Source organism: Micromesistius poutassou (genome assembly GCF_964030765.1).
Source record: "Micromesistius poutassou genome assembly, chromosome: 4".
Lineage (NCBI taxonomy): Eukaryota > Metazoa > Chordata > Actinopteri > Gadiformes > Gadidae > Micromesistius > Micromesistius poutassou.
The window spans coordinates 2,082,851-2,096,173 of NC_140274.1; the positions used below are offsets into that span (position 1 = coordinate 2,082,851).

Below are 13,323 nucleotides of genomic sequence, written 5' to 3' on the forward strand. Positions count from 1 at the left end.
TGCTCTCTTCTGCTCTTGCTTCCATGTGACCTGTCTGTGTGTTGCCCTGTGTGTGTGCTGCTCAAGGGAGGGTTCAGGTCACTACAGGTAATACCGCTCGCTGTGTGTGTGTGTGTGTGTGTGTGTGTGTGTGTGTGTGTGTGTGTGTGTGTGTGTGTGTGTGTGTGTGTGTGTGTGTGTGTGTGTGTGTGTGTGTGTGTGTGTGTGTGTGTGTGTGTGTGTGTGTGTGTGCGTGTGCCAGGGTTTCCGTTGTCAAGGTAATTCAGGACATTGGCCGGGAAAAAAAAATTAAATGTCAGATAAAAATTTTATCTCTCCCGCCAAATTGTCAGATTGAAATTTGCTAATAATCTGTCTAAATAATAGTGTGCTGATACTGCTCCTCTTATCGATGCCGTAAGTCTGTGATGAGATGCCCTCGCTGTGATGACAGTGCTCCGTGGCTATGGAGGATTGTATTTCTCCAAAGCCTGCGAAGTCCTCATATGCGATCTGAACGACATTTATCCAGAGTAGAGGGTGACACGATAGTGGCTTTTGACTCCCGTCCCATCCCGCTCCCAGAAAAATTCTCCCATCCCGTCCCGCGGTGGGGCTTAAAAAAACGTTCCTGTTCCGCCCGAAATCCTGAAGAATGACTCCCGCTCCCGTCCCGTTAAAAAATCTCCCCGTCACAAAACCGCATCCACGAACCAGACCATGGATGAGCAGCGCTGGTTCATATGGATGTGAGGCGTTTAACGCTCTGTTCTATGAAATGTCTGTTTAACACGTTACGATGCGATCGCTAAACAAGACAGCAACAGGTGCTCTGTGTTAATCAATAGCACGCACCCCGTGGAGCAGAGGGGAACGGAGCTAAATAAATAGAGAAGCAATCTAATAAAAGGAAATCAATAAATAAACCTTATATCACCTTAAACTCAACCTAAATATTCCCTTTGTTTGATTCAATAATGACACTGTAGTTTAATATTGATCAAATGTATTAATTTATATAATTTAGTCTATTTGTCTTTTTATCTCCCGCTCCCTTTGATTTATATGCTCTATCCCGTCCCGATCACGTTACCAACAGTGAATTGACTCCCGTCCCGCGGGAATCCCGAAAAATGCTTTCTTTACTAGACTGACACACGCTACCGCTCGCTCTCCTCGCTCGTCCACTCACTCGCTGACGCCACTCACACACACACTGCCATTCTTGCTCACACACTCATAACACTATACCTTTTATTGCGAATCAGACGTTCATGTTTTGTTCCCATCTATTTGAAAGTTAGGCTATTAAACATCTAAGCTACTTAGCCTAATTAAGAAGCGATAATAGGATATTTGTCCGGCATATCATCAAAAAAGAAAACGAAACTTCACTTCGACCACTTCGTCACTTTGACCGGCACTGTTTTTTTTTTTAGCGGGAACGCTGGGGTGTGTGTGTGTGTGTGTGTGTGTGTGTGTGTGTGTGTGTGTGTGGCCCTCTGCTGTAGGCAGTGAGGCAGCAGCATGTCAATGAGCTGCAGTGAATGGACCGTAGTGCCGCTTTATCCTCAGGGGCCAGTGTGCTCCATCGGGCCCCTGCTGCACCTTCACGGGGCCCGGCGGAGGACGTGTGTGACCGGTGGTTCCCCTCAGGGTTTCTCACTGCTTTCCCCCCCCCTCCCCCATGTCGTTCCTCTCTCCCCTCCTGGTCGGTGTGGATCATGTCGCCCCCGTCCAGCCGTACTACACCAACAGGTCCGGCCTGCCCCCGGGGGCCGGGCCCCGGGGGGTGCCCCCCAGCAGCGCCCCGCGGCCTGTGGCCCCCACCCACATGTACCAGCCGGGCCCGGGCTCCCAGATGATGATGATCCCCCAGCAGCCGCTGGCCTTCCCCAGCTCCCCGCAGGGCACGGCCTACTTCATCCCTGGACAGGTAGAGTGCTGGGGGGGTTTGTCAGGGGTATGATGTTCTCATCAACATTAATACATAGTACTTGCTGATGGTGAGGCAGTATTGTTTTCAAAATGGCCACATTAATATTCAGGATGTGGACAATATCTGCTCAAACCAGTCTTGTGATGTCAAGAACTCGTCAGTCACTCACTGGCCCCTGCAGTAGTGCTGGGTTAGGGTGCTGGGCCCTCACTGGCCCCTGCAGCCTGCAGTAGTGCTGGGTTAGGGTGCTGGGCCCTCACTGGCCCCTGCAGCCTGCAGTAGTGCTGGGTTAGGGTGCTGGGCCCTCACTGGCCCCTGCAGCCTGCAGTAGTACTGGGCTCCATGTCCAAAAATTGATATAACGACTAATCTAAACGATTAATTCAAAAGAAATTGTTAAAAAATAATAATACGTGCTGAAAGCAGGCAGTCATGCAGCTATGCTGCTTGCGTTTACACTTGCGGGTTTAAAACATAACTTCCAACGTAATATTAAGTAATATAACGCTGGTGCGCAAGGCAGCCACAGGAGACTCAACATTGTTTTCAACTGCCCGGTACCGCGCCGTATTAATTCACAAGTTTTGAAAAGAAAGTATTTGAAGCGAATAAGTGACGCTGTTTTTGATTTATTTGCTTATTTATTTACTTTTTTTTTTATGAATAGTTTTGGATGCATGCATCGGCTTTGAGTTGGTTTGTCGCAACACACACACACACACACACACACACACACACACACACGTTCATTCATTCACCGGCGCACCCACTACAACCTGCCGATCTTCAATCAAAACAACATGAAGTATGTGATGCCTCACGCAGTCGTACCGTGTGTGTTTAGAAGCGCAACATTGAAAAGAGTCGTCTGAAACAGTCCAAACGTTGTGTAATCAAATACCGGTATGGCGGTATATTAAAAATACATATAACGAAAATACACAGCGGTATACGGCCCAGCACTAGCCTGCAGCGACAGACAACTTTCCATATGTAACCCGGTGTGTGTCCCCCTCCCTCCAGTACCGGCCCACGTACGTGACCACGCCCCAGCAGTACTCCCTCCCCGCGGCCACGCCCGGCTTCTACCCCGGCAGCACGGCGGAATACGGTGCCTATGGTAAGGAGCTCTGTGGGGCGCCTCGCCCCGGGGACGTCCTGTGTGTTTACATATGAAGTCACCAGTGGGCTCTACACACACACACACACCCGCACAGGGATACTTGGAGTTGGATATTGAAAAAGGATGAATCCTAAAACATTTGATAGAAAGGGAGGAGAGTCTTCATACTGGCATCATGTCCATCCCGTGCAGCGACGCCTGTCTGCTCTCCAGCCTGGGCTCCCACCCCCTCTAGTGGCAGCTGCATGTCGGTAGAAGTTGTGCCCGGGACCAAAAACAAACTGGCTGACCCCTAGCAGCAGGCATGTGTGCTATGCGCTGGTTTTCTTTAGTCGTAGGCTTATCGCTCAGACTGCCTGAGCCAATGTACCGCAGAGACCCCTGTCCGGCCACTGGACCCGCTCTCTCGGTTGCTAGGATACATCTCATACCTGAGATGGGTTGATCCTATTTGTGTGTGGCTGGTTTCTTCCCACCAAACGTATATTAATAAAGTGCCATTATTGTTGCAGAGCTATTGGACCACGATGGTCCAATGATCTGACCTATGACCTGCTTATCGCTGTGGTCCCGGTCAGAATGACTCATGGAGGTTTAGGAGCAGCGTGGGAGGACTGGTAGATAGGTGGCGGTAGCGGCGTACTGTGCATTATTCTTACCTCTGCATTCAGTGGTTCTTCTGTAACTCCAGATCTTTAAGGTAAACCACCAGAAGAACTCTAGCCTAGCGTAGTTCATCATAGTTCTGACTGGTTATGGATTCCTAGCTCGACTTGATTGTTTTCTGACTGATACCATGAGATACCGGAGTTCAAAGCTAGAGAGGATGTGTAATGTCCTCTGATCACGGCACAGCTTATTTTGCTTCCTACCTCTGTCTAATTAACAGACAATTGTGTTGCCTCATTCATATAAAATGTGCTAGACTTAAGGGAATGTAAAAAAAACTCCTTTCTTGCTAGTTCCCGCATGTGGACAATGTTGAATAATCATAGCTGGGATGCACCGTCTGTGGTGGCCAGTACAGCCTTGATGAATAGAGGGTGCAAATGTTGCTTAGTGATGCATTTATAGTCTGCTTTTTGTGTGGAGCTAGGGGTGTGGGGCTAGGAGCTTGTGGGGCTAGGGGTGTGGGGCTAGGAGCTTGTGTAGGGCTAGGGGTGTGGGGCTAGGAGCTTGTGTAGGGCTAGGAGCTGGTGTGGGGATAGGAGCTTGTGTAGGGCTAGGGGTGTGGGGCTAGGAGCTTGTGTGGGGCTAGGGGTGTGGGGCTAGGAGCTTGTGTAGGGCTAGGAGCTGGTGTGGGGATAGGAGCTTGTGTGGGGCTAGGGGTGTGGGGCTAGGAGCTTGTGGGGCTAGGGGTGTGGGGCTAGGAGCTTGTGTGGGGCTAGGAGCTTGTGTGGGGCTAGGAGCTTGTGGGGCTAGGAGCTTGTGGGGCTAGGAGCTTGTGTGGGGCTAGGAGCTTGTGGGGCTAGGAGCTTGTGGGGCTAGGGGTGTGGGGCTAGGAGCTTGTGTGGGGTTAGGAGCTTGTGTGGGGCTTGTTATATGTGTGCTTGTGTATGCTGCAAGTTAATAATAAACCAAAAATGTGCACCGTTATTCAAGTGGATATAATAATGGGAAAGATATTGGCGATAGTGGTTGTCTTTGCCAGTGAAGCCTAAGCAGAATATAATGAATGGGCACCGGACAGGTTTTAGAGCCCTATGGTCCACTAGGTGCTCAGGTCACTTTATCACACTTCTCTCCCCGTCTCAACCGACGAGAGAACATTTTAACAGCTGTATACTACTAACCCTGTATACTATACCGGTTCAGCATCTAGCATTTTAACTACTAATAGCACAGGAGTGAATAGTCTGTTCACTTACTGTTGACAAAATGTACTAATTGTAAGTCCCTTTTTGATAAAAGCCTCTAGTAAATGACAAAAATGTAATGTCAATAAAAGAAAGTTGTATCAAATTCATTCTCTGTACATTTATCATCTTGTTTGTCTGAAAAATAAGTAATTTTTCAGACTAAAAATTTGATTTATTACTATAATAATTGTAATCTTTGTGAGTGAGTACAATTGTGCTTGCCCACTGATACCCAAAACTTTTGCGGTGCGTTCACACCAACCGCCACATCGGTCACCTGGTCGCTTGAGTTTGGTCGCGCCACCAGTCGCAAATCCGTCGCTGTATGATTTCTCTAAGTTTTATCACTCAAACTTAGTCACGCGTGTATGAGGAAGTTGAGTTGCTGTGGAAGTACCAGAGATGTCGGAGAACCCGGCGCAGTCTATTCATAATATCATCCGGCGGCGCATACAGCTTTTGGCCATGATATTATATAGATATTTATATATTATATTATAATATCATATAATATTATATATAGAGCTCCAGGAGTCGCAAATGGCAACAATCACTTTCTCCTCCATGCTGCGGTTCACTCCGGACTGCAGAGAATGGTTGGCCCAGCCGGTTGAACGCTGAGTTGCTGTTACATTACATCACTCCGGGATTGAACGCTGATTGTCATCACGCGACTGCCACGGCAAAGTTCAAATATTTCAACTTGATCGTCGTGTCGTGCTACTAAATCCTCGTGAACACACTTGCCCGTACCAGGGCGTTCATGCCGTTTTTCTAGCGACATAAGTCGCCTGATACGCGTCTCTAGGTTGAGTTTGTATGGAGTCGCGTCGCCCCGTCGCTTTTGGTGTGAACGTACAGTTAGGCAGTATAGGGGGCATATCCGATACTGGTATCGGAACAATTGTACTCATCAGATGGTCGGCTGCATCATCCCAAAAAACCTAGATGACGGCTTCAGCTATTGGCCAACATGTTATTCTAAACATGGGTACCAACTAGGGCTTTGACTTTTGCCCAAAAATCATATTCGAAGTTTGTTTGTTTATTAATATTTGAATATATTCAAATATGTATTATTATAAAACAGGTGGTTTAAATCAAGCAATCTGATTGGTTCCTAACTGTTCTATAATGGGCGTATACATAACTGCTATGACGTCCAATCAGTTTGGAGAGTTCCGTATCACGCCGCGCCTAACTTTAACTGTTCATTTATTTATAAGCAATAACATAGTTCACTGAAGCCTAAAAATATGTTGATTGATCGAGAGGGTGGAAATGTTGTAAAGCATTAGGCACACGGTGAGTGAACTCGATAGTAGACTAAATTGCCGGCGACGGGTTCGAATTATCTTTTCATCTTTAAGGGGGTCTCTCTATCTCATAAAAAAAGTTGGCGCACCGCGCACATAGCCTTACCATGCGCAAAAGCGCCGGTATTCGTAACCTCTTCTTTAAGTTCTAACTTAACATTTCCTGTGTTTCCCGAAACGTTCTTTGCTACTAATCTTTCGTACGTCGTTAGTTGGTAAGGTTGGTGTGAAGCGCTCATAGAACCTTCTTAGCTCTACCGTAGTGATGTTTCAGCTCCTGCAGTCTCCACCACTGTACAGTAAGCTTTAGAAATCCCCGTTGCGCATGTTCATTCCAAGTTCGCATCTGTAGCCAATTGAGGCCAAATGAAACGGCATGTTTGAATTGAGGATATTGTCTCGGCTGTTCTTTATTTTGGGTCGTGGGTACAGCTGGCAAGGTCAGCCCGACGCGCTTCCACTAATTTCAAAAACTCGCAACTTCACAAAAATGAACAAAACTGTCTGCTAAATTAAGGAAATTATACTGGGAAACGAATAAACCATTATAAGCAATGAGTGAACTTAATAAGCGATCTAAATGCAACCACCGCCTCTTTCCGTTGACATTTAGTTTTCACCTGACATATGCGACAGATGTAATTAAGGCAACCTATGTCCCGTTTACAAAAAATAATGCCCATAAAAGGTTTGAATATTAAGGGCCGCCTAATATTTGTTTGATTATTATAATTGTTTTAATATTTGAAATATATTCTAATAACGCAGTTCGGAGTCAAAGTAACCCATCATTTCACAATGGGTGCATCCCTACATAGCAATCTATTGTATCAGTGTTCTTAATTTAGTGAAAACAGGAGTAAAATCCTCTGATTTCTTTCTGGGTTGAGCTCCACCTGAACAGCGATGTATTTTGAGGTTAACGTCCTAGTGATGGTAAAGTTTCTTAGTATAACGCCACGGTGTGTGGCTCATTTAATATACAACTTGGCTAATTATAAAGCTCGTACCCAACAACGGTACTGGGTCGTAACATATCACAGTTTTTGGGTTTCAGCCATTTCACAAACCGTAGGAAAGTAAAAAGCCCCAGGATTAGACATGGTTCTAACGCAGTGCCTCCCCACCATGCTGACGGCTCCTTCTGGGGTCCATTCTACTGTTAGTATCCGCTGTATAAGATCACCAGGCGTCCATAGCATGTAAACCTCAGCCTAGCGGCATCGCGTGATGCGGCCCGTTCACCTCCTCCTGCTCCTCCTCCTGCTCCTCTTGAACGAGGTTGGCTGTAACTCCATCAGCAGGGTAGGATCACTGGCAGCGGCCGTTCAGACAGCTCAGAGCCTGGAGGGAGGGAGGGAGGGAGGGAGGGAGGGAGGGAGGGAACTGGGGCGGTCTTAAGGGCAGAGCAGGAGGGAGGTTTTTGAAAGAGGAGGACCTATGTGGAGACACGCTGGCCAAGGGGAACAGTGACGGGGCCAGTCTTTCTCAGGGGCACCTGTGGGGGAAAACAGGAAAAGGGCGGAAAAAGAGCAAAAAAAGAAAAGAAGCTAAGGAGGGGCTTTGGAGAGGATCCTACACCGCTCTGGGTCTTGCCTGGTTTGCCTTCTCCACACACTGCCCACATACGACGTTCTACATGGGGAACCGCACGTCTCGTGAGCAGGAGGACTCCCAGGGTAGGTGGCTTGCCTCACCATCTTAGCCACATCCCCTCCATGTCACTGCTATCTTGACTCCTTTCTCACCATGGCCTTTCTCTTGTAAATATCTAATCTATTCATAGACCCGGAGCCTTGTGAATGGAAGGTCTTTTCATTGCGGTTTTCAGTCTGCTTTCCTTCTTTCTCTCAATCTCCCCCCGTTCCTCTCTGTCCATTCCCCTGCTGTCTCCCAGTGGCTGTGGGTTTTGACTATATTTAGGTGTGTGTGGCTCCTGGTCAACAATGCTGACGGGTAATGTGAGTGAAACGCACTTGGGGAGGGAGCGAGAGCAGGAGAAGGGGCACAGACGACAGCTATCAAAGGGTCTGGGCGGGGGGGAAAGGAAACCACCTTTTTATAGTGCTTTCTTTGTACTTTGAAAAGGAAATCAAGGGGGATGTGAAGGTGGGTTGGCTGTGCAGGCCGGTGCAGTTTGTGGACTAAGGCCGGCTAATGCAGGAGGGCTTGTTGACAATATCGATTGCTGGAACATAGTCGGTCTTTGAACTTGGGGTACTTTCTGCATATATTATTTTGTATCTTTGAGAGGTCCAGTGGCTCTTGGACTGAGGGCTGTGCCTAGAGTTGGATGGTCATGAGACTGTTTTTCACACAGAGCAGCTTTCCTTGGGGGTGGGAGGTTAACTGGATGACCGTATCCAGGGCCTGGAACTGATCAACATCTCTTTAAGAATGTCCCTGTTGTCTCCAGCCAAATGTACACCTATTTCAGAGGATTTAGTAACGGTGTGTGTCTGTGTGATGGTGCCTAACTTGTGTGTATATTTACGTCCAATGTTAAGCCAGCATGCTCCTGTCAAAGTGAGGCCGATATGTCCGAGTGCGGTCTGGTTGACCCCGTCTGTTTGGTCCACAGCGGGGGCCTACTACCCGGCCCAGTTTGCGTCCCCGGTGCAGACGGCGCCGGTCATCATGAGCCCCGCCCCACAGCAGCAGCAGCAACAGCAGCAGCAGCAGCAGCAGCAACAACAACAGCAACAACAGCAGCAGCATCAACAGCATCAACAGCATCAACAGCATCAACAGCAACAACAGCAACAGCAACAACATCAACAACAGCAACAACATCAACAACAACAACAACAAGCACATCAACAGCAGCAGCAGCAGCAACAACAGCAGCAACAACAGCTGCAGCAGCAGCAGCAGACTCCACCCCCACCTTCCCAGCACATAGCCACCAAGCGAGAACGCAAACAGGTAAAGTCATCCTCATCTTCATTAGGGATGTTAAAAATGTGTCGACTCAACGATCGATTCTCTTCCTCAAGTCGACTCTAAAAGTAGAAATTGGAAAATAGTTTTTTTATATATATTTATTTTTTTACATGTATAAACTTCTTAAATGTCCTGTTCAAAACGTTGCAACAACTTTCTGTTTTCAAAATAACCAGTTAAAAATTATAGCCGGAGATATAAGCGTAGTCAAGGTGAAGGGGTTCCACGATCTGATCGCCTTTCTTGAGCCAGATTACACCGTGCCATGTCGCCAAACTATGACTGCAGCTGGAGAAAATGTACAGCGAAGGAGCAGGCTCTCTCCGTGAGATCCTGTCCTTAGCGGCATTAGGCTATGTAGCTTAAATAACAACATAATCAGGTAGGGGTGTACGGTATAAACGGTATAGAAAGTACACCAGTGTGAATTTGCGCTACGGTATGGATTTAGACCATACCGTGAGACCGGTGTGACCGTAAGTAACGTAAATACAGTAACGTAACTTATTTTTAATGTGAAAAGTAAAGTTACGCGAAACTACTGAAAATATGGTAACGAAACGTAGTTCCTTTTTCAATTCGGCGCAACGTTACTTTTCCCAGGGACCGATTTGACAGCGATACTGCCTTCTCAGGCAGTCTGCTATTGTGCAATAGTCCCTTCACAAGCTCTCATTCACCGTACAAGACGGACGCTGGTAGCGTGAAGCTGTCTCTGCATCTCAGACATCGCTTCCGCAGGCATTTTTCAAAGCCAGTCCTTACGACAAAAAAGCCAGCGGTGGAACGAGATAACAAACGCCGTCACTGTTTACCTGTGTAAGGACATGGTTCCCTTTCAAAAGGTCGATAGAAAGGGCTTTAAAGAGATGATCAAAACACTCGATCCCAGGTACGCGTTACCTGCCCATACACACTTCAGCCAAATTGAGATGCCAAAACTATACGGCAAGGTCCGCGACCAAGTGGAGAAAGAAATCTATCCATACTGGAAGTAAATAAATAAAAAAAAAATATTTAGCATTTTTTTCTATTGCAGTTTTGCTCAATAAATGTTCTTAAAATACTTCTTCTATACAAAAATAGCTGCCTAACCTGTACCCCTTCAGAAGCATTTATATCAAAATTAGAATATAAAATTAACACACCGTGATATAATACCGTACCGTCTATGCCTCAAATCATACCATGATATAAGTTTTAGTCCATACTGTACAGCCCTATAATCAGGCCGTATAGAAGGCAACATGTTTAATAGTCTATGGGAAAAAACATGAACGTCTGATTCTCAATATCGAGGCATAGCGTTACGAGTAGCGTATGTGTGTGCGTCAGCGAGTGAGCGGACGAGCGAGGAGAGTGAGTGGTAGCGTATGTCAGTCTAGTGAATATTTAATATCATTAATATCCTAATTTTAAAAATGAGTCGACCGACGCCAACACATTTTGCCTATTGTAAATTGACATGATTGTAAATGTTCACAATCCTGCTCTATGCTCTGTGGTATTTTATTTATCATCATCAAATGCATTATTGGTGTGCTTCTGAGCGCAACCGTTGCAATATGACGGGCGGGCCGCTGTCTTAAAGGACAGCGCAGACCCTTTGAGCTCCGCAACTGCTGCAGCCAAGGGGCCAAAAAATATATATACATTTTGATTTGTCGACTCATGACTCTGACGTGTTGACTCACAAAATACTGAGTCGTTAACATTCCTAATCCTCATCTCACTTATCAGTTCAGCCGATAAATCTTAAAGGGGTGATATCATGCTTTTTCGACTTTTCCCTTTGCGTTAGATAAATTAGGCAATTTTTGCTAATGGAAGTAGAAGAACATTTTCACGTTTCACGGCTTGTGATGGTTAATAATACTCACACCTGGTGGTATAATATGTCCCCTTTAAGGTGTGTTCACACAAAAAGCGAAGGGACGCTTTTGTGAATGGAGAGGCACGAACCATGCAAGTCCGTGTTTGCTCGGGTAGAAATATGTAAACCTTGGCTCGAAATTCACGTACGTCATTGGTTACGAGTTGTGTGTGGCTCGGGATGGCGTCATGAACCCAGACCGACGGCGTTGGGTTCTCCCACCTCTCTGGGGATCCACAAGAAGGACAGATGGTGGGATGGTCTGGCTATGGTGGTTATCTGGGCAATGGCCGGCAGACCAACGTTGGCGTTGACGCGAGTTGAGCCCTGCGTTCTTCATGCGAGTATACACTTGCTGTTCGCGCCATCAAAGTGGCGCAAGTTACGCAAATGTAAAATTGGCTTTGCTTTTGGTGTGAACAGGGCTTAAGGGACTTGAGATAAGGTTCAAAGCAGACGTCCGTTAGACCCGAGTCCCCCTGAGCCTCCATGTGTCTGGGCTTCACGCTGGGGACCAGCGGCCCTCGATGGTCCTCTCTCCCAGCGGGGCTAGAGCAGGGAGCTTATCAGTACATTTGGGGGCACGCAGCTGGCTCAGCGCTGGACTCTGACCCCAGAGACCATGCAGCGTGGCCGGGCCACGTGGGCCTGCACACACTTACTCACCATGAACACAGGGGAAACACACTGGGTGGAGAGCCTGCTGTCTGTGAGCGGGTGGAAATGTGTGTGTAAAGCGACATCGAGGACCTTGTGATGGGATGAGTCAGTGACAAAGCATCCTTTTTATGCCTGTGTGCTTTGCGTCCTTAAATGGTTAAGTCAAGGTTGTGGTGGGAGAGTACTTATCTATATAGGGCAAGCACGCTTTACCAATCTTCTCCTCGCATCGAGTCGTCTTCCGGGTCTCAGTTCTGTATGTAAATGCAGTCGTCAGACTGTTATGACTTGCAGGAGCTCATTCTTTCCTCCTTCTCTGGAGGGCCGTATCCCCCATTCACGGACTCTGTGTGTCAGAGCAGCGAGGGGAGGGGCTGTGAAGGACGTGTCAGCACATAACTCTGCTCCACGTGGCTACCGGTCTCCTCCCCCCGTTAACGGAAGAGCTAAGCCCATCCCTCCTCTACTGCCCTCCCCTTGTCTGCTGCTGTGGCATTCCTCTCTCTCTCTCTCTCTCTCTCTCTCTCTCTCTCTCTCTCTCTCTCTCTCTCTCTCTCTCTCTCTCTCTCTCTCTCTCTCTCTCATATATATATAAAAGGGAGAGCATAGACGAGTAGAGGGAAAAAAAAGCGTTTGGCATGACGGTGCCCAGAGAGGAAGAGGGGGGTGGAGTGATCGAGGGGAGTTTCTTCTGTGCGCCAGAGCTCATTCGATAAAGTTGGAGCCTTTTTTTTTTCTTTTTTTTCACTGAACAACCCCCGTCTCTCCCTCCTTGTCGCTACACGGGCTCTCTCTGCCTGTCTGTCTGCCTCAGTGGGCGGGGCTGCACATTCCAGTACCGTAGCTTTACAAGGCCAGTCGCTCTGTCGCTCCCCCTCCCCACCTCCTGTCCTCACTCTCTGGCCCGCTCTGCACACAGCGTGTGGAAGAGGCAGACAGACGCTAGCTGTAGCCTGGTGTGGAACGAGGCCCCGGCCCTGCCCTTCTGTTGTCCGGCCGCACAAGCTCTCTGGCCCTGGGCTAGTGTGTGTACGTATGAATCCGCGCGTGTGTGTGTGTGTGTTGGACTTTTCTTTCACTTTGGGCAAGCGCCCAACCTTTTAGTCCACCCACACCCACCAGGAGAGGCCTCTGGCAGCCAGCAGCACAACTCCAGCCGCCGGATGAGACAGGCCCGATAGGTTTTCTGGAGCTCAGAGGGCTCTGGACCATGTAAAGCCCCACCAGAAGCAGGGGAGTACCAGGGAAACGATTCCAGTTCTTACCAGTTAGTCACAGCTCTTGCTCCTGCCGTGGTTACGTGAGTAAGAAAAGTGAGAGAGAGCAAGAGAGAGAGAAAGATTGTGAAATGAAACGTGTGCTTGCAACTGGTTGGAGGAAGAAGTGCTCTTGATAGATTTTTCTTCTTGTCTTTGTTTGAGTTTTGTGTCTTGCATGGAAGCTTACTGCTGTCACAACGTCTGCTCTCCAAATTGGTGATTATGTGAGCCAGGCATTTTTGGTCTCTCGCTCTCGCTGTGCTGGAATTTGTTTGTGCATCAAAGGTTGAATAAGCCAAGCTGAACGCCCATCAAACAACTGGGATTCAGCTTCCTCTACAACGTTTTCACTGGGTTTCAGAAGATTTGTTT

General features: G+C 47.7%; 1 protein-coding gene across 9 annotated transcripts in view; it reads left to right on the forward strand.

Annotated features, from left to right (window-relative positions):
- The window catches only part of LOC311342276 (eukaryotic translation initiation factor 4 gamma 1-like), a 72,923-nt gene that overhangs the window by 26,891 nt on the left and 32,709 nt on the right, over positions 1-13,323 (forward strand). For 3 of the 9 annotated variants that reach the window (XM_084467105.1, XM_084467107.1, XM_084467106.1), the window contains 4 exons: positions 67-87; positions 1,721-1,915; positions 2,942-3,038; positions 8,798-9,141. In XM_084467105.1, the coding sequence (XP_084323231.1) occupies positions 67-87; positions 1,721-1,915; positions 2,942-3,038; positions 8,798-9,141 (657 nt within the window). Of the gene's footprint in view, positions 1-66; positions 88-1,720; positions 1,916-2,941; positions 3,039-7,710; positions 7,896-8,797; positions 9,142-12,377; positions 13,006-13,323 lie in introns of those variants that run through there. The other 6 variants (XM_084467108.1, XM_084467109.1, XM_084467110.1 and 3 more) reach the window with 5 other exon arrangements.